At 50.3% G+C, this 20,914-nt stretch overlaps 1 protein-coding gene across 3 annotated transcripts in view; it reads left to right on the top strand.

Annotated features, from left to right (window-relative positions):
• Positions 1-20,914, top strand: part of LOC119431857 (ATP-binding cassette sub-family C member 2-like) — a 1,116,245-nt gene that overhangs the window by 660,231 nt on the left and 435,100 nt on the right. Inside the window, exon 16 of one of the 3 annotated variants that reach the window (XM_049657182.1) lies at positions 8,674-8,841. The exons of the other annotated variants lie outside the window; for them this stretch is intronic. Within the exon in view, the coding sequence (XP_049513139.1) occupies positions 8,674-8,841 (168 nt within the window). The remainder of the gene's footprint in view (positions 1-8,673; positions 8,842-20,914) is intronic. 3 annotated transcript variants of the gene reach the window in all.

Raw genomic sequence — 20,914 nt, 5'->3', positions numbered from 1 at the left:
TTGATAGCGCGAAAGAAAATTATGCGCAAAGCGGCGTGTTCCCGAGTCTCCATCCATGAGCAGGCACCCACAAAGATCGCAATATTTTAGAAATGCCTACCAGCAATCAATAGATTCGAAGCGTGGGTGAGTGTAGCTCGACCAAATGCGCAGTACACAGTTACATCACCGTCACTAAACGCAAATGAAAAGTATAAAACAGGTGAGTCACACGCAACCAGTACAATGCGAGTTGAAACACAACACGTTGCAAGCAAGCGCAGTAACACGCAACAGCAAGCGCGCGATTTTACGCGAGAACAATGGGGATCAAGATTCGAGGCAAAATATTTTTGAACGACGCTACCGCGTCAACCAGGAATTGAATAACAATAAACATGCCAAACAAATCATGTCGGCTACGCAAGTTTGCCTGATCACGTTCGTGATCGCTAACAATATTAATGCGGGAATGGTGGGCCACTGGAAGAGCAAGCAGCGTAGTTGTGTATCGCCAAACGAGCGACACTAGTTGAAGCCCTAAAGTTTCGGCATGCGTACAGCAGCAGCTGTGATAAGCCTGTCAAGAGTAATTAACTCTCCTTAACGTTCAATAATTATGGGGCTTATACGGGCCAAAACCACTATCTGCATTATGAGGCACGCCAAAGTGAGGGATTCCGGAATAATTTGGACCACCTGGGATTCCTTAGCGTGTACCTAAATCTAAGTACACAGGTGTTTTAGCATTTCACCCCCACAGGGTCACTAACTGTCCCGAACGCATTCCACGGACTATGGATGACTGCAAAATAATTAGGAATTAAATTTGTCAGTGCAGCGCTACATCTCGCACGGTATAAGGATCATCGAGAAAAACACGAAAACGCGTCATAAAATAGTTATTCACAATGTCGAAAAAGCAAGCATTATTTTATCTGTGACAAACATGTATCAACGCTTAATTTAAGACGGCGGCAAGCTCACAGTATACTTTTCGAGCGCGTCGCGCAAACGTGACATGCCCATACAAAGGGCATTTGGGGGTAACAATTCTCAGAAATAAGGCACTTTCGTGCAGTACTCACTTTTTTTTGTCCGTATCGACGAGGCAGGATCCGCTTTCCGAGTCAAAGAAGCCACGCCGCGTACTCCGAGGGTCAGCAAGGGTTCTTGGTTAACGCATCGAAGACACAAAATGGAGAACACGCTCTGCCAGTTTTCAAAGTCGAAAACAAACGCGCGAACCGACTTGCCCGAACAACCGGCGCCGCTCCCGCCGTGAAAGATGTGAAACGGAAAAGATTGAGAGGGCAGGCCGCGAGAGAGAACGGCAAAGATATGTTGAGCTCGCGCGACCAAACCAACGCCCTCTCTCATGGCTTTCGTCACGTGATAGTTGGAGGCGTCTAGAGAGAGTGGTTGTGAAGAGGAAGAGGCGCTATGCAGCCAGGGCCGCCGGGCATGGGGGAGGTAGAAAATTCCAATCTCTTCCTCCTTCCATGTCTGCCAGTCGCGGCGCCGTTAGCCTTTCGTTTGCACGGAGAAAGGAAACTCCGGAAACGCGCTCGAGCAGAGCGCTCGCACTGAAATGCGGAATGCTTGCAGCGTTAGCTCCGGATACTCAGGAATGGTGAAATCGACATTCTCGGCAATCGCTACACCGATTTCGATGACGTTTCTAGCATTTAAAATAAAATGTAAAATAAAGTATGGGCTGGAAGCAGATGTTGATTTAATGTCGGCGCTGTCTTTCGAAAGAGTCTCGAAAATTGGAAAGCATCACGTTTACAACTCTGCGACATAGCAATACTAAACGATATCGCAATTTTGTAATGTGCACCTAATAACACGTCCAAAGCAGACAAAATAGATGCAGTATACGCGGCTCTGAAAGATACCGCTAATTATCGAATGTGCCTTTTTTTTGCAATGTCCTTGTAAGCGTTGTGATAAGTACACGTGGACTGCAAACTTATTGCTAAAGCCAGCTTGCCCGCTTTAAGCGCTCCGATCTTGGTAGACGCTTGCATAATACCCCCGCCACGCATCGGCTGTATATGGCTGCACTGATCATGAGCTGCGGACCAACCGTGCTCGGGCCTGGTAACTGCAATATCGGTCTTGTTACATATTGTTACCAATTGGTTAACTTAGCGCTTCTATGTATGTGACAAATATTCCAAGTAAATATACAAAGTAGTGTCATTCAAAACATTTCAAAGAGGTCGCAAATAAACTTTGCAGTATTAAAATTCCTGGAACGCTTACTATAATATGTGGTGCACTTCTAAAATCGCCGTGCTGTGGTTGCAAATAATTGGGCAAAAGAAACACGTCTAGGTGAAATGCCATGCTATACTGCTCTCCCCCCAAAGTACACATAATTATTTATACCGCCAATTTTAGCTATAGCTTTTGAGCGTATATAGGTATTTAATTTGAAAGAGCGATGAAATGAACGATTCAGTCTCACAACTTCGGAGTACACGACGGTGAAAAGCGTTATAAGGAATTGATGAACTTGCGATACTATAGTTTTTACTACATGATTGAACAGCTGACAGCGGAATTGTGATGCAGCTCAATGTGCAGATTTCGGTAGGAGCGAAAAACTGTCAAATAACGCGCTGGCGTGGAGGTTGAACTAGCATCGTGCGAAAAACGCCGATTGCGACCGCCTGCAGAAAACCGCGCAGGTAATAACTCGAGCGATCTTCTGCCACAAAAATATATAATCGGACTCACCTATTCATCTATCTGAAATTAACGCTCACACTAAATTTGCGTAACTGCTCAGCGTAGGCACACGTTTTCCGTTACCCGCCACGGTAGCTAAGTGGCTATAGCATCGCGCTCCTGAGCTCGAGATCGCGGGTACGATAGGATCGAAACCCAACAACGATCGTGTACTTAGATTGATGTGTATCTTAAAGATCCCAGGTGGTCAGAATTAATCCGGAGTCTCCACCTACGGTATGCTTGATAGTTTAGGCACGTACAACCGTTGGATTTATTTTTCACTTTTTCTGTTTTCTCAATTAACGTGGTTAAAGGCCTTGGGTCTTGCATGTATGCTGCCTTGAATCTAGCATATTTTTTTTACGTTTGCATCATGTTTTTTTTTTCTTCATGAAATACGTATAGACGCTACGACTGGACCTACAGTGCAACGACACATGTGCAGCTAATGTAAATGTACACCTTACAGGATGGTAAAATGACAGACCAAAAGAAAGGCAGTGCATGTGCACGTTTTTAAGTACCGGCTGTGTGACCAGTATGGGTGCTAGATATCTAACAACCGTATAAAGCTGCGGAAAGAACTGAAATGCATATTTTATACATATATCTGGATAAGGATCCGCACAGATATCTTCCAGACGTTTTTACAAAACGTTTTGTAGCCGTCTTAGCAAGATGATAGCTTAAAACAACTTAACAAGACGCCTTCAAGCCATCCTTCGCAAGACGTCTTCATAACGTACATATAAAGACGTCTTGTAGCCGTCTTGAATAGTTGTAGACGTTCTAGTTCATTTTGGCTGGTCCAAGACGGCTACAAAAAGTCTTGTGTTCAGTGGGATATATGCATCACAGTTAAAAAGAACAAACTATTGTTTACTCTCATAGGCGTGTATATATCGCCTTCAAGCAATTTTGAAACGAAAAGATTAGCAGATATCTTGAGTGTGTGTCCTGCCCCATGGGTCATCATAGGAGATTTCAATGCACACCATCCGGCATGGGGAAGTACAAGAACCAATGCAAAAGGACGAAGATTAGCAAGCATCGCCTACAACTATGACCTTACTCTCCTGAACGATGGTAGCCCCACCTTTCTTCGAGGCGTCACATACGGCAGCTGCCTCGACCTTGCTTTCGTCTCCAACTCTCTCGCCAAATGTGTGAAGTGGTTTCCAGACATTGAGACGCATGGGAGTGATCACATTCCCACTTATCTTAACATCAAAGGCTTGTCGTCTAGATCTGGTCCACGGAAGACCATTCGGACCATTCAATGGGCCACCTTCAAATCTGATATGGAAGATGCTTGCCGCGAGGGCCTACCATCCGGGTTAGAGCAAACAATTAAAAGTACGATGCAAAACGCCACCCGCATGATGACGATCTCTTCCAAGCGAAACGACTTCGACATAGAATTAGAGCGACTACGAGCACTTCGTCGCCGGGCGGAACGTCGATATCGGCGTACGAAATCAATCCATGACCTTAGGGCGGCCAGGAGGATGCAAAAGAAGATCCAACGTCGCATGGATAGATTAGCATCGGAACGTTGGGCAACGTTTTGCCAGACACTAGACCCCCGCAAGCCACTGTCTCACATTTGGAAAACGGTGCAAGGTCTGCGTTGCCTTCCGGAACAGCGTTTTCCATTCAAGGCGCTCGCGCTCTTCCAAGGGCGGCAAGACATCGATGTCGCAGAGGACTTTTGTGCTATGATCGCCGACCAAGCGACTCGTCCAGATCCTCCAGCCCGAAGTGACGTCCCCCATTCCCGGGATGGCCGCATGGACCTTCCATTTACAATGGAGGAGCTCGAGGCGGCACTAGCTCTCTGCAGGCGCTCTTCATCTCCGGGTCCAGATGGTATATCATACCGAGCCTTGTGCTATCTTGGAGAATCTGCACGGAGAGAATTGTTGAGCCTTTACAACTCCTCATGGCAGGAGGGAAACGTTCCTGACGAATGGAAAGTAAGCCGCCTGGTGCCACTCTTGAAGCAGGGCAAATCCCAACTCGAGCTCACCTCTTACCGCCCAATAGCGCTGGCCAGCTGTGTAGGCAAGGTAATGGAACGGATGCTCCTTGGCCGCCTAGAATGGTACCTTGAACACTACAAGATTTATCCGAATTCCATGGCTGGTTTCCGACGTGACCGCTCTTCCATCGACAATGTAGTTGATCTCGTTTCGTATGTTCAGCACGAAAGGTCCCGTAAACGTTTATCTGCAGCTTTATTCTTAGATGTGAAAGGCGCATACGATAACGTATTACATGAGTCCATTCTCGATGCTCTTGCGACGGTTGGCCTAGGTGGTCGAGTCTTCTTGTGGATTGCAAGTTACCTATCTGCAAGATCATTCTTTGTGTTAACTGACGATGGCCCGACTACGCAACGCTATACGAGCAGAGGCGTTCCTCAAGGCGGTGCTCTCAGCCCGACGCTATTCAACCTCGCTCTTCTTGGACTTGCTGAATACTTACCAACTACCATCAAGATTTCAATATACGCAGACGACATCTGTGTCTGGACTTCGGCAGTCACACGTCCTCAGATACGTGCGCGGCTTCAAAGAGCAGCAACTTTGACAGCGAGCTACTTGTGTAAACAAGGTCTCAGCATATCACCAGAAAAATGCGCACTAGTGGCATTTACTCGCAAACAAATGACGCCTTATGTCATCTCAATCAGTGGGCGGACCATTTCCTATGTCAGAACCCACAGGTTTCTTGGCGTAATCATTGACCGAGACCTCTGTTGGAGCCCACACGTGGCCTACATGAAACGGCGCCTGACAGCAACTTCCCAGTTGTTTAAATACTTGACAGGAAAGACATGGGGGATGTCAGTAGACGCAATGCTGAAACTCTACAGAGCTCTCTTTCTCGGGTTTTTAAGATATAGTCTACCTGTACTGAACAACACTTGCAAGACAAATATTCGTGTTCTGCAGGCAGAACAAGCTCAAGCACTCAGAGTTTGCCTTGGTTTACCCAGATGCACGTCAACAGAGGCAACTATTGCGATTTCTCGGGACCATCCGATGCAAACTCACATTACGGTGGAAGCCCTGAGAACGCACATCAGACATTTTGCACGTGCCCCCTATCACCACCTTGCAACACTACCTTCGGACCGGCGCCAAGCATCGTTCTCTAAAACTATCATCAAGTACAACGACAAACTTCCCTCGGGCTTCACCGCTGCATCTAAACCATCGATACCCCCTTGGTGTCTTATTAGCCCCACAGTACATCTCAGTGTACCAGGAATCAAGAAAAAATCTGAGCTGTCGTCACCTGTGCTGAAACAACTGTCTCTGCTTCTTCTACACGAGAGGTATGCGGACAGTGTACATATTTATACTGATGGTTCCACAAACCTCCAATGTTCGTCCGGTGCTGTGGTTGTCCCAGCAAGAGCTATTACCATTAGCTTCAGGACTGACCACCCAACGGCATCGACATCTGCGGAACTAGCTGCTCTTCGTGCGGCACTTCGTTTCGTCAATCGGGAGTCACCTCGACAATGGTCAATCTTCAGTGACTCAAAGGCAGCCCTACAATCTGTGCTATCAGCTCTGCGTCGCGGGCCATACGAACAGCTCGTGTTCGATATTAGATACTTACTCCATACATCACAGGAGAAAGGACACCACGTAACGTTTCAGTGGCTTCCAAGTCACTGCGGCGTCATAGGGAATGAAAACGCCGATAATGCCGCTCGGGCAGCTCTTCACGACACACAGGAAGAGGCCATACCGCTCTCACGGTCCGACGCAGCCAGCAGACTTCGAGTGCTTGCACAGGAGATCACGCTCTCTCTATGGTGCACACCAAGCAGCCAGACCAACCGGAGCAATCGTCACTACCACCTGCCCTCTTTGATGCATCTCTTTATGCCAACTGGACTCCGCCGAAAAGAGGCCACTATGCTTTATCGCTTATGGCTAGGGGTGGCATTCACGAAATCTTATTCATTCCTCATTGGAATGGCCGACAACCCTTTTTGCAATGCCTGTCTTTGCGAGGAGACGCTAGAACATATTCTATGCGACTGTCCTGAATATGATGTTCCGAGACAGTCCCTGGCGTCCGTTCTAGCACACCTGGACAATCGACCACTGTCAATTGAAACCATTCTCGCGTGTCGTCGACAGAAGACATCGCAGCTGAAAGCAACGAAGGGACTGCTTAGGTTTTTAAAGGAAACAGGCTTGGACAAGCGGCTATGACAGTGATGTCACGTACCACGCAAGAGTGACGGACTGACTGACGATGTGTGTGCTGTGTACGTTATGTGCTCTCTCTCTCTCCTCCCCATCTTTCATTCCCCCTCACCCCGCTCCCATGTGTAGGGTAGCAAACCGGTTGTCCTGAACTGGTTAACCTCCCTGCCTTTCCTTCTCCACTCTTTCCTTCCTTCCTTCCTTTGTTAGCCGGTGGAAAGCGGCCACTGGTGAAAGATAAACATGTATACGTGTCAATAATGTGTTTTTCAGGCACCATGCATGCACATTAACGAGATCATTGTTTAGTTTGTTTAGTAGTGTGACGGAATTTTTGTCGGATACGAAAATGGTTGTGTCATCAGCATAGAGAAGGCAGTGAGCATGCGTTAATATTTGAGGCAAATCATTAATGAACAATAAAAATAACAATGGCCCAAGTATTGATCCCTGAGGGACAACTCTGTTAATAATTTTAGGTGAAGAGAAGGAACTATTCACTTGGACTATTTGTGGTCGGTCTGTTAGGTAGTCACGAATTAACTGCAAAGGCGGGCCAGAAATGCCATAAGATTCTGGTTTCTGTAGGAGGATGAGGTGGTTAATTGTATCGAACGCTTTAGTGAAATTAATAAAGAGAGCAATAAAGTTGGCTCATCACCGCAGGGATGGCCTAGCGTTAGAGCGCCTAGCGGCGGCGGTGAGAATCGAACCCACAGCCTCCCGCAGCCGAGGCGGGCGTTCTACCACTCCGACCGCTCCGACCGCAGCGATGGCCTAGCGGTAGAGCATCCGCCTCGTGTGCGGGAGGTACCGAGTTCAAATCCCGGTGCCGCCGGGAACCCACCGGTTTTTCTCATGGGTAGAGATGTCCCCTGGCCTGGTGCTCGGCTGTCGTGGGGGACCACATCTCGAAAGAGGGCCCGATAGAGATTTCAGCTGGTGTCTCTGGGCGCCTCTTGTCCAACCACAGACGGCATTGTAGACGAGCATCCGCCGCGGCTGTGGGAGGCAAGTGCTGCCGCCGGGTACCTACCGGTAAAATAGGTACAAGCGCGCTCCCGGCCTGGTGCTCGGCCATTATGGGACCTGAACGCTTGGAAAGGGGTGTTTGACCTCAACCCGAAGGTGCCCCCACCTCAATAGGTGCTTGGGGTGCCACATGGGAAATGACCGCCATGGGAGCGGCCCAGACACCACTTTATTTCCGTGCTCACGTTGGTTTCGACGGGAATTCAGGGCGCAGGCTCCTTTCTCAAGTGTATCACCCCTGAAGGAAGCCGAACGCCAGGCCGGGGTACGCTTGTACCCTTTTGAACCAGTGGGTGCCCGGCGGCGGTGAGAATCGAACCCACAGCCTCCCGCAGCCGAGGCGGGCGTTCTATAGTGCAACTATAGTGCCGGTAACCTCGTATGCGCTGTGCTTTCGACGTTTAGTTCGCGTTCAAGTTCGCACTAGACGGCACAAAGGTCCATTCGCTCGCTGCTGCTGCCGCGTTATACCGTGCTTCTTAATTTATTTAGTACACGAATGTTTACAAGTTTATGTGGCCGATAAAATTACTATCCTTAGTTCGTACAGCTGTCTACTAATTTGCTATCGCAATCGATGCCTCACCGGGCGAAACTGCGCCATTTTTTTATAAGCGCCGCTGCTCACTCACAAAATTATCCAAGATTGCCGCCAATACAATAACGGTTGCGCCTTTCATGTTCCCAGGGCTACAACCTGAGTGGCGGTCAGAAGCAGCGCGTGTCTCTGGCCCGGGCTGCCTACCACCAGTGCAGCATCTACGTCCTCGACGACCCGCTCAGCGCGCTCGACCCGCAAGTAGGATCCAAGGTCTTCAGGAAGCTTCTCGGCAAGAACGGGATGCTCAGGGACAAGGTATACTACGGCCATGAGCAGATATTTCCTCGGCAGTTACGTTTTTGTACCCACAGACTTGCATGCATGCTTGTCGGTCGCAACCACCTCACCCTCCCCAACCTCCGTTAAGAGTGTAGGGGGAGGGGGAGGGTGTTCAAGCGAAGATATGCGTGTTAAAGTATTTCCTTATTTGATGGCGCGAAAAAGGAATACGGCGCGTAGCGATAGTGAAATGCAAATTGCAGTTTCTTCCTTAATACCAAGCAGTGGTGCAATAGCTGGCGCCATATTGTGCGCACTAATTAAGTTTGTTTATTTATTCAAAATACCTTACAGGCCCATTGAAGGTCATTGAGTAAGGGGGGCAACAGTAATTGCAAGAAAAAATACTAAAACAAATATTACAAAAAGGAACAAAACAAATATTACAAGAAGCAAAGTACAACATCTTTATACAATATTAACACGTAACGAATTCACGTTATCACGGGATGTTTCACGATTAGATATGGATGCAATGTGATCGGGAAGACAGCTCCAATGTGCAATAGCTCTAGGTAGTGATGATGAGTTAAATGCCTGCGTTTGACCATGAATGTGCATGAAACTAAATGCATTGAGAATGGGTCGAGATGTGCGTACAGGAGCATGAAGCGGCAGTGAAATTTATTACTCAAAATGTGCCTGTGAAAGAGACAAAAGAACAATGACTCGGCGATCTTCCAATGACTGAAATGCAAGGTATTGTTTTATTCGGGTAATGCTTGAATGATAGTCGTAGTTGCCAGATATGAATCTGGCTGCCCTATGTTAAACAGCTTCCAACATACGGATTTGATAATCTTGATATGGTGACCATGTGTATGAAGCATATTCTAGTTGTGGGCGAACATAAGTAAGATATGCTAATTTTCGTACATCAGAAGGCGCGTTGCGCAAGTTTCTGCGCAGATAGCCGAGAGATTGAGAAGCTTTCGATGAGACCGCTGCTATATGCGTTGTCCAGGATAAATCCGATGAAAGGTGAGAGAGAGAAAATAAATTTTATGCAAAAGAGCACGCGAGCCTTGGTAGCTCCTCCGCTCTGCAGTGGGTGGTCCCCTCAGTGCATGAGTCCAGCGGCCTTAGCTGCCCTTCTCGCTCGGTTGACCAGGTTGAGCTGGTCCGTCGAGTCGGAGATGGACAGCGCTGCCTCCCATTGCCGTGTGGTGGGGTGTGTTTTGGGTGTGAGCTGTGCGCAAGCCCATACCATGTGGTAAAGCGTTGCACATTGATCGCAGTGCGGGCATTTATAGAAATACAGCGCAGGGTGTATGGCGTGGTAAAGGCTGAAATGTGGATATGTGTTTGTTTGCAGTTTTCGCCATATTATGGCTTCCTCTCACGTCAGAGCATTGTGAGGCGGTGGTAGAGTGCTTCTTCAAAGGCCATAGTGTTGTAGGATGTGCGTGTAGGTTACTGGTGTGGGCTCGGGATGCAACTGCTCGGCGAGGCCCTCTCGCGGCTTCCCGTGTGCATGCACTCGAGCGTAGGCGTGTGCCTGCTGATTGCCGCGTAAGGACTCGTGCCCTGGATTCCACACTATTTGTATGTATGAATGGTTCGCTCCATTCAGAATGCGATGTGCGGCCATGGAAATTTTGGCCCTTGAAAAATTTCTGCATGCCGTCTGAGAGTCCGTCAGAACTATGAAGCACTCCCAGTGCGGTCTCGTCGTGATGGCTAACGCTATCGCTAGTTCCTCTGCCTCCGCAGCACTCACTTTGGAAACCTGTCAACGGCGAAATATTTGTACGATGGTGTAGTATTAATTACGGTATTAATAATTGAATTGTAAAATACTGAGTTATTGCGCTTTCTACTAAACAAAATTAACTTGCATTTTGAGGCGTTAAGTGACATCTTCCAAGTTACGCACCATCTATAGGTTAGGTCAACGTCGTGTTGGAGTTTAGAATGATCGTCGGAACATTTATTATTGCGGTAGATGACGCACTCGTCATCAAACAGCCTAACTGAGGATGAAAGGTTAGCGGGCAAGTCGTTGATGTATATTAAAAAAAAAAAGTTGTGGACCTAGCACACTGCCCTGGGGGACACCGGACGTCACGTCGCAAAGGTTAGACGAAACGTTCTTGACCACAGTAAATCGTTGACGCGAAGACAAGAAGTACACGAAGCCAAGACAGTGTTGATGAATCTATACAAAGGGCAGACAACTTGGAAATCAAACGGCAATGAGGTACAGTATGGAACGCCTTAGTGGAATTGAGGAAGAGGCAATCGGTTTGTTCGTTTGCGTTCAATTTGAATTGATGGTCAGTCGTGAATTCGAATAACTGAGTGTCACATGAGTGGCCTTTTCTGAAGCCATGCTGATTAGAGAAAATAAAGTTATTTGATTCAAGGTGACCGTAGATATGAGAAGTTATAATATGTTCAAGTAATTTGCAGCATATGCATGTTGAAATTGGTCGATAATTACGGGGCGAGTGCCTGCCACCAGATTTAAATATGGGAACTACCTTACCAATTTTCCAATCCTTAGGCAGCTCACCTGATGGTAAAGACTGGTTAAATAGAATACACAGAAAGCGGCTGAAAATATCTGTAGTATTCTTCGGTATTTCAGGGTTGATGTAATCAATGCCACATGAAGTAGAAACTTTATTATTCGTGATGAGGTTCGCGATACCTTCGACAGTGATGATGATTTCAGCCATGAAAGGTAAGGGTTTATCTGGAACAAATGGCACATTGGAATAATCTTCCTGTGTAAAAACAGACGCAAAATATGCATTAAAAGCTACAGCAGAATATTCATCAGAAAGCGGAGTTTCTTTTGCATCGTGTATTGTAATTTGTGGGGATCGAGGTTCCTTCCCACGCCTCGTCCCCCAGCTCGCGAGTGGCGCTTAGCTTGATCTCCGGGAACCGCCGCCGTAACGGCCACATGGCGGACACGGCTAGCGCACCGAAGCTACTTTCCCGCGCAAACCACGCTCCCCCCCCCCCCCGGGATTGGACTTGCCCCGCGAGAACACGTCACCGGGACGCGCCCTGATCGGCCTCCCGAGTGGCGGCCCCCGGGCACCCTCTCCACCCGAGCTCTCGTCCGCTGAGCGCTTCCTCGCCGCAGCAGATGCTCACAGGCCCGCAACGAGGCGGTTACATGAGACCTTTGTTCCCGCGACTCCTCGTTCTCGCGCTTGGTGGACCGCTACCTGGTTAGCCCTAGCGTAGCGGGTGCGCGTACTTGATCGGTCTGCGGCGAGCCTTGGCCCGTAAGCGCCGTGACTGTAGCACTGTGCTGTATCTTGGGTGAATAAGCCCGTGTTTGTTGGCGATCTGACTCCGGAGCCTTCCCTGCGCCGTGGCGGACAGTCGGCGAACTCTGCCATAGCGACTTTGTGCGTTACGGAGTGGAGGAGCGTCGTGCCCTTTCCTGACCGTCGCTCGTAGGCTAAGCCTTGTGCAAACCCATCTCCACAAATTTAAATTGTGTAAGTTATTTAAATACTCGGGTTTTACGTGCCAAATCACGGTCTCAATTTAAAACACGCTGTACTGGGTCACTCCGGATTAACTTTGACCACCTGGAGCTCTTTAACGTGCGCCTAAATCAAAGTGCACGAATGGTTTTGCATTTGACCCCTCCAAAATGCCGCGACCGCGACCGCGATCGAACGTGCGACCTCGAGCACAGGAGTACACATGCACACCGGCAAAAATTGCTCCACCCGAGCGTCTCATTCTACTTTGTGTGCGGTAAATATGCCACAGAGTTGCATGTGGCGTAAGTCACAAGCCATTTTTTAGGCTGGTATCAGTTAGAGTAAATATTCGTGGATGCGTACGAGACATCTGCTTTCGAGAGGAAAGCTATCTTCAATTTGCGTTTTAGTCATCTTCGTTCGCAGAAGTGCCGCTCCCGCACTGGTGCATTACTGGAGAGACACGGCTTCTTCATTCTCCTTTCTATCTTCTCTTACGCTTCTTACCGCTGGCGTCGTTAACGTTTCTTCGCCTCTTGGCCGGTTTATAGGTCAGTTGCAGAGTGTGGCTTCGGCTACTTAGTTGCATGGCGTCGCCCACTCAGAGCTGTCAAGGTGAATTATTCTTTTCTGTTCTAGCATCGGTTGGGTATCGGTTGTAGTACATATTGTCACGTAGTAGTGACGCTGAAGTAAACAGTCGTAAAACTGTGTATGACGAAACTGATTCTTTATTGGGCGAACCTGTGCCCACAAAAGCAAGCTACACTCAAAGCACAACGATAGCGGCGAACGCAGTCGGCGATCGTCGAAAATCTGATCAGCGGCGAAACGCGTCGGCTTTTATACGTGAGTCATCGAATGTTCCAGATTAATCCCTGGTACCCGCAGTGTCTTCCAGAAAGTTCTAGACAATTCGCGTCGGCCATATAATCAGATAACATAAGCGTCAGTGAAAACAGGCAATGGAAAGAACCATCGATAACGTTCGAGAAGCTTCCCAGGCAGGCGCGTCCTGCGCCGAGCGATAACGTTTAACATTTGTTAGCCGGTGGAAAGCGGCCACCGGTGAAAGATAAGCATGTATACGTGTCAATATTCTCATATACCTGCGCATAAATCTCTGGTCGAGAAAAACAGAACACCAAGCATTGTAGAGGTGACACTCCGGGTAGTGAAACGAAGAGACACGGAAAGATAAACATGTATACGTGTCAATACCCTCCCCTTAAAAAGCATCGTCCCGATGCTACAGACAAATGTGAAAGCGAAAACAAAACCACGCGTAATAAAGAAGAAAAAAATAACAAAGTAACAAGGTACCTAAGTTCGTCAGCGGGTGTAGAAAGGCTTAAGACGCACCACGTGGATGACTTCAGGTCGTGCGCGGCGCCGCTGTGATTGCGAAATGCCGTCTGGCACGAGCTTATAGTCCAGTGCGCCAATACGTCAGATGATCTTATATGGTCCGAAATAGCGACGTAACTGTTTCTCGCTAAGTCCTCGTCGGCGTATCGGAGTCCAGACCTAAACACGGTCGCCGGGCTGGTACTCGACGTAGCGTCGTCGAAGATTGTAGCGTCGGCTGTCGGTCCTCTGCTGGTTCTTGATGCGCAGGCGGGCGAGCTGTCGACCTTCTTCGGCAAGCTGCAAATAGGAGGCAACGTCGAGATTTTCTTCGTCGGTGACGTCCGGTAGCATGGCGTCAAGCGTCGTTGCCGGTTTCCTTCCGTAGACCAGGTGGAACGGCGCCATGTGCGTCGTTTCTTCCACGGCCGTGTTGTATGCGAAGGTCACGTACGGAAGGATGGCATCCCACGTCTTGTGTTCGACGTCGAGGTAGACTGCCAGCATGTCGGCGATGGTCTTATTTAGGTCCTCGGTGAGGCCATTCGTCTGCCGGTGGTAGGCGGTGGTCCGGCGATGGCTTTTCTGGCTGTATCGCAGGATGGCTTGAGTTAGTTCTGCCGTAAAGGCCGTGCCTCTGTCGGTGATGAGGACTTCTGGGGCACCGTGACGTAGGAGGATGTTCTCAACGAAGAATCGGGCTACCTCAGCAGCACCGCCTTTGGGCAAGCCTTTTGTTTCGGCGTAGTGGGTGAGGTAGTCCGTAGCTACGACGATCCATTTATTCCAGGACGTCGACGTTGGAAAAGGCCCCAGTAAGTCCATCCCGATCTGCTGGAACGGTCGGCGAGGTGGCTCGATCGGCTGTAGAAGTCCGGCTGGTCATGTCGGCGGTGTTTTGCGTCGCTGACAGTCTCGACATGCCCTTACGTAATGGGAGACGTCAGCAGAGAGGCGAGGCCAGTATTTTTCTTGTATCTTCGCGAGCGTGCGGGAAAAACCGAAGTGTCCTGCCGTTGGGTCGTCATGAAGAGCTTGCAGAACCTCTGGACGCAATGATGAGGGTACCACGACGAGGTAGTTGGCTCGGAGAGGCGAAAAGTTCTTCTTTAGGAGAATGTCGTTTTGCAAGAAAAACGACGCCAATCCTCGCATGAACACCTTGGGGACAATGACGGTCTTCCCTTCCAGGTAGTCTACAAGGCTCCTTAGTTCCGAGTCGGCTCGCTGTTGTTCGGCGAATTCATCGGCACTTCTGGGTCCCCAGAAAGTGTCGTCATCCTGGTCGTCCTGTGGTGGCAGTTCGACGGGGGCGCGAGACAAGCAGTCGGCGTCAGAGTGCTTTCGCCCGGACTTGTAAACGACGGTAATATCCAATGCTTGAAGTCTCAGACTCCATCGTGCGAGACGACCTGTAGGATCCTTCAAGTTAGCTAGCCAACACAAGGCGTGGTGGTCGCTCACAACTTTGCAGGGCCTGCCATAGAGGTAGGGGCGAAACTTTGATGTAGCCCAGATGATGGCGAGGCACTCCTTTTCGGTTGTGGAATAATTTGTTTGCGCCTTCGACAGCGACTGGCTAGCGTAACTTACAACCCTTTCTAGTCCGTCAGTCCTCTGCACAAGCACGGCGCCGAGTCTTGCACTGCTTGCGTCGATGTGCACTTGGGTATCAGCGTTTTCGTCGAAATGTGCAAGTATTGGCGGTGATTGCAGGCGTCGCTTAAGTTCTTCAAAAGCTTCGACTTGCAGCGTCTCCCACTTGAACTCGACGTCGGCCTTCGTGAGGTACGTCAGTGGCTCGGCGATCCGTGAAAAGTCCTTGACGAAGCGCCTGTAATAGGCGCATAGTCCAAGAAATCGACGGACTGCCTTCTCAGCGGGCGGAGGAAAGTCAGCGATCGCCGCAGTTTTCTGTGGATCAGGGCACACTCCAGACCTATTGATGACATGGCTGAAAAATAAGAGCTCCTCGTAAGCGAAGCGGCACTTTTCTGGCTTTAACGTAAGTCCGGGGGTCTTGATTGCTTGAAGAACTGTTTCAAGGCGCTGGAGGTGTTCCTCGAAGCTTGAGGCAAACACAACGACGTCGTCCAAATAGATGAGGCAAGTCTGCCACTTCAAGCCTGCCAGTACTATATCCACGACACGTTGGAAAGTCGCAGGTGCCGAGCAAAGACCAAACGGCATGACCTTGAACTCGAACAGTCCGTCTGGTGTTATAAAGGCAATCTTCTCCCGGTCCCTCTCGTCGACTTCGATTTGCCAGTAGCCGGTTTTGAGGTCCATCGACGAAAAATACTTTGCGTTGTAGAGTCGATCCAAGGCGTCGTCAATCCGTGGGAGAGGGTATACGCCCTTCTTCATGATTTTGTTGAGGCGACGATAATCGACACAGAAACGTAGGGTTCCATCCTTCTTCACTAGCACCACGGGGGACGCCCACGGACTCTTGGAGGGCTGGATGATGTCGTCGCGTAGCATTTCGTCGACTTGTTGCCTTATGACCTCGCGTTCGCGCGCCGAAACTCGGTACGGACTCTGATGGAGTGGGCGGACGTATTCGTCGGTTATGATGCGGTGCTTGGCGACAAGGGTTTGTCGAATTTTCGAGGACGAAGAGAAGCAGTCCTTGTATTCAAGGAGCAGAGCTTTTAGCTGTTCTTTCTGATGCCTGGGAAAGTTCTGATTGACGTCGAAAGTTGGTTCAGGTACTACAGTCGTCGTTACAGGTGCACTAGAATCCGTGAAGGCGAAAGCACTGCTGGCTTGTACTATTTCGTCGATGTAGTCGACCGTGGTTCCTTTGTTAATGTGCTTGTAATAGTGGCTGAAGTTCATGAGCATCACTCTTGCTTTCCCTTCACGTAGCTCAGCTATGCCTCTAGCGACGCAAATTTCACGGTCGAGCGGTAAGTGATGATCGCCCTCGATGACGCCCTCCATGTCTGCAGGCACTTCGGTACCGACGGAAATAATTACGCTGGAGCGAGGCGGAACGGTGACTTGTTCTTCTAGCACATCCAAGGCATGGTAACTGATGTTTGTATCCGGTGGTATCGCGTTCTACGTTGAAAGCGTTATCGACTTGAACCTTAAGTCGATGACTGCACCGTGTTGGTTTAGAAAGTCCATGCCTAGGACGACATCCCTGGAGCAGTGCTGCAGGATTACGAAGCTCGCCGGGTAAGTGCGGTTGTTTACCGTGACTCGCGCTGTGCAGATTCCAGCCGGCGTTATTAGGTGGCCTCCCGCTGTACGGATATCGGGTCCTTGCCAGGCCGTCTTCACCTTCTTTAACTTGGCGGCGAACGCGCCACTAAAGACGCAATAGTCGGCGCCAGTGTCGACGAGAGCGGTGACGTTATGACCATCGATGACCACGTCTAGATCGGTACACCGGCGTCTGGCGTTGCGGTTAATTCGTGGCGTCGGATCACAGCTGTGTCGGATTGCTCTGCTGCTGCTACGTCGCGTCGGAAGGTCTTCTTTCGGCGGCGAAGTGCTGTCAAGGCTGTTGCTAGGCGGCGTTCTGATATCTCGTCGTGATGATTCGCGAATAATCGTCGGCGGCGGAGGATCTTCGGCATTGCATCGTACAGCAACCGCACCTCCATCGGTTGCTGCCTTTAGTTTCCCGAGTAAGGGCTGGAAGATCGGCCCCGGGTGGGACCGGTGTACTGACGGCGATGCGGCGAAATGTAGCGGCCTGGTGACGGCGAGCGTGAGGGTCGTCGTGGTTGCCACTGGGCTCCGGCGAGGTAGTCGGCGATGTCGCGCGGTCGTTCACCTCGCACTGGACGCGGCGCGTTGACGGCGAACCCTCGTAGGCCCATCTCGCGGTATGGGCATCGCCGGTAGACATGGCCGGCTCCCCCGCAGTGATAGCAGAGCGGGCGGTGGTCGGGGGCGCGCCAAATGTCCGTCTTTCTCGGGTAGCTGCGCTGGACGACGGACGGGCGTGCTGGCGGCGGCAGCGGTGGACGTCGGAACTGTGGTGTTACGGGGCCCTGGCGCGAGCGCGGAGGGGGCCCTTGACGACGGGCGACCGCGGCCTAGGTCAGCGCTTCCGGCTGGGGTTGCGGCGATTGCGGCTGCACATGGGGAACTCCAAGTGAGCGCTGAACTTCTTCTTTGACGATGTCGGCGATAGATGCCACTTGAGGCTGCGACTTGGGGAAGAACTTCTGCAGTTCCTCGCGAAAGACCGCTCTGGTGGTCTCGCGCAGGTCGTCGCTTCCAAATGCTTGAATGTCGATGTTGTTGGCGGCCAGCGTTCGGTGGTTATATTGCCTTGTCCGCATGTCGAGCGTCTTCTCAATGGTTGTGGCCTCGGAAATAAATTCAGCAATATTCTTCGGCGGGTTGCGTATCAATCCGGCGAAGAGCTCTTGCTTGACATCTCTCATCAAGAAGCGAACTTTTTTTTCTTCTGGCATGTTGGTGTCGGCGTGCTTGAACAGGCGAATCATCTCCTCCGTGAAAATCGTGACGTTCTCGTTGGGCAGTTGCATCCGGGCTTCTAGCAGAACTTCGGCCTTTTCCTTACCCACGACAGTCGTGAAAGTCCTCACGATGTTCCCACGAAATAGGTCCCACGTCACCAGGGTGGTCTCTCTGTTCTCAAACCAGGTTCGAGCAGCGTCATCCAACGAAAAATAGACATGGCGCAGCTTGTCTTCGTCGCTCCATTTGTTGAACGTCGCGGTCCTCTCGTATGTCTCCAGCCAGGTTTCGAGGTCTTCAGCCGGTGATCCACGGAACGTCGGTGGCCCCCGAGGTTGTTGCAGCAGGATGGAGGATGCTGGGGCTGCCATTGCGGTCGTCAACTTGGCCTTGATCGCTGTGGTCTTCTCGGGAAGAAGTCCGTATTCTGGCAAAAGTCCTTGCTGCCTACGGCTAGCTCGCTGGTCCTTGGCGACGTTGGTCTCGTCCTCCAGTTTTGGGCTTGGGTCGCGGCTTTGCGGGGGCGTTCGGTGCATGAACACAAAAGCACCTCCACCAGATGTCACGTAGTAGTGACGCCTACGTCGTAAAAGTAGTGAAAGTAGTGTCGCCTACACAGTCGTAAAACTATGTATGACGAAACTGATTCTTTATTGGGCGAACCTGTGCCCACAAAAGCAATCTACACTCGAAGCACAACGAAAGCGGCGAACACAGACGGCGATCGTCGAAATCTGATCAGCGGTGAAACGCTCCGGCTTCTATACATGAGTCATCGAATGTTCCAGATTAATCCCTGGTACCCGAAGTGCCTTCCAGAAAGTTCTAGACAATTCGCGTCGGTCATATAATCAGATAACATAAGCGTCGGTGAAAACAGGCAACGGAAAGAAGCATCGATAACGTTCGAGAAGCTTCCCCCCATGCAGGCGCGTCCTGCGCCGAGCGATAACGCTTAACATTTGTTAGCCGGTGGAAAGCGGCCACCGGTGAAAGATAAACATGTATACGTGTCAATATTCTTATATACCTGCGCATAAATCTCTGGTCGAGAAAAAGAGAACTCCAAACATTGTAGAGGTGACACTCTGGGTAGTGAAATGAAGAGACACTGTAATTTCTTCCTCCTCTTTGCTATCCTTCCTTTTGCACTTTACTGCTGCCTTATTTCGCTTCTTTCACCTCGGTATTCATTTGTAGGCAAGCTGCAGAGCGTCGTATCAGCGAATCATGATGCTATTAGGCGTGACCACTCTCTCCAGGCGCACTATTTTCGGATGAGAGTTGTAACCCCCTACAGCCACTCAGTGTGACCATAGTCGAATCCACTGGTGGAAATGCCCATTTATTTCTTTATAAACTACTCACAAAGCACTTAGGGATTCCTGCAATGGACGGCAGGAGTCACATGCGGATGTCAAATTGACTATAGGAGAGTGGCGGTGCGCAAATTGCGTTTTATTTTTACTCGAATTAGGGCTCTGCGGAAAGTTACTGCATTTGTTGACAGTGGTGATAGGTAAATGTTTACCATCTCTTTCTGGGTATCTTCACTCGCAAGTGCACATAGACGTAGTTAGGCATCGTCTGTTCCACATTCGTAGCGTGTTGTTACTAAGGTATTTGGCAAGTGCCAGCGAATGTCTTCGTCCTTTCTTTGTGCTAGTATCTAGCTCGTTGAGAAGTATCGTTGTTGTCTTCGTAGCGCGAGGGACTGACCTGCCGGCGCAATGAAGGCGAACAGACCAGACATCGGGAAAGGTCGAGGGGGGGGGGGCGACTAGCGGCCGCAGAAAGGTGCGAGGCCAGGCCAGTTCAATAAACGAAAAGTGTATGTAGGAAACACTAGCGCCGAAGCCAGCGAGGCAGATATTCGCCGGGTTTTCGAAAAGTACGTGGTCGAGAACGTCAACATGAGATTCCATGGAGAAAAAAAAAGGAGTCCGGCGGTCCCGTGCCGCCAACTTTCCAATAGGTGGTTGTCGTCTTTCCAGCCGTCTGGAACTCCCGCAGTTACCGAGCACCAGGACGGTAGCACGCTTGTACCCTTGTATCGGTAGGTACTCTGCGGCAGCATTCGTCTGCCTCACATGGCAGCGGAGGATAGTCCACTACATCATCAAAGTTGTGGTGGGAACAAGGGGTGCCCAGAGACCCGCGCAAACCTCTAAAGCTGAGCTAACTCGAATATCGAGTGGATGCGACAACGGCGAGCCGAGGAGCCGGCGCTGCGGGCAGAGTAGGTATGACGCAGAGAACCACGTCACTAACGACGCTGCCAATGGCACGCGCGCTTGGGTGCGCCATAGAGAACGACGTAACTGGCGGCGCAGCCAATGGAGACGTTTAGAGAAACATGGGACGAACGGTTTTTCGTTTCGCCTAGCCATATACAGCTTTCGCTGTAAAAAAAAATGGGCAGAACCCATCTCAGGAGGACTGTCGACGGTATAGCGTGAGAACTGAATCAATATAGTGACACAACGCAGAGCCACCAGCGAACCGAGTTATGTATGAGGCGTGTGCTGCAGCGGGACTTTCACGCTTTCTTGAGATTATCGCTGCCTTCTAGCGTCGCCGCCGTGAAGGCTGGGATGGCATCCGAAATGCAGGGCGCACCGGTGCGAGCTAACGCTGAGAAACCCGTCCTGCGGTTCTCGCGCTTTCTGGACCCGCTACGTCATCTAGTGGCGCTGCCCAGACGTCCGCGCGTGGCCTCCAAGACGAGAACCATGGAGCGCCGGGACCTGCGAACGTTGATGGAACGAAAAATTGGCCTAGTTGGCTAACATTAAGGATGGGCT

Source organism: Dermacentor silvarum, chromosome 10, assembly GCF_013339745.2.
Source record: "Dermacentor silvarum isolate Dsil-2018 chromosome 10, BIME_Dsil_1.4, whole genome shotgun sequence".
NCBI classification, from domain to species: domain Eukaryota; kingdom Metazoa; phylum Arthropoda; class Arachnida; order Ixodida; family Ixodidae; genus Dermacentor; species Dermacentor silvarum.
This window is presented reverse-complemented; position numbering and strand designations above follow the sequence as displayed.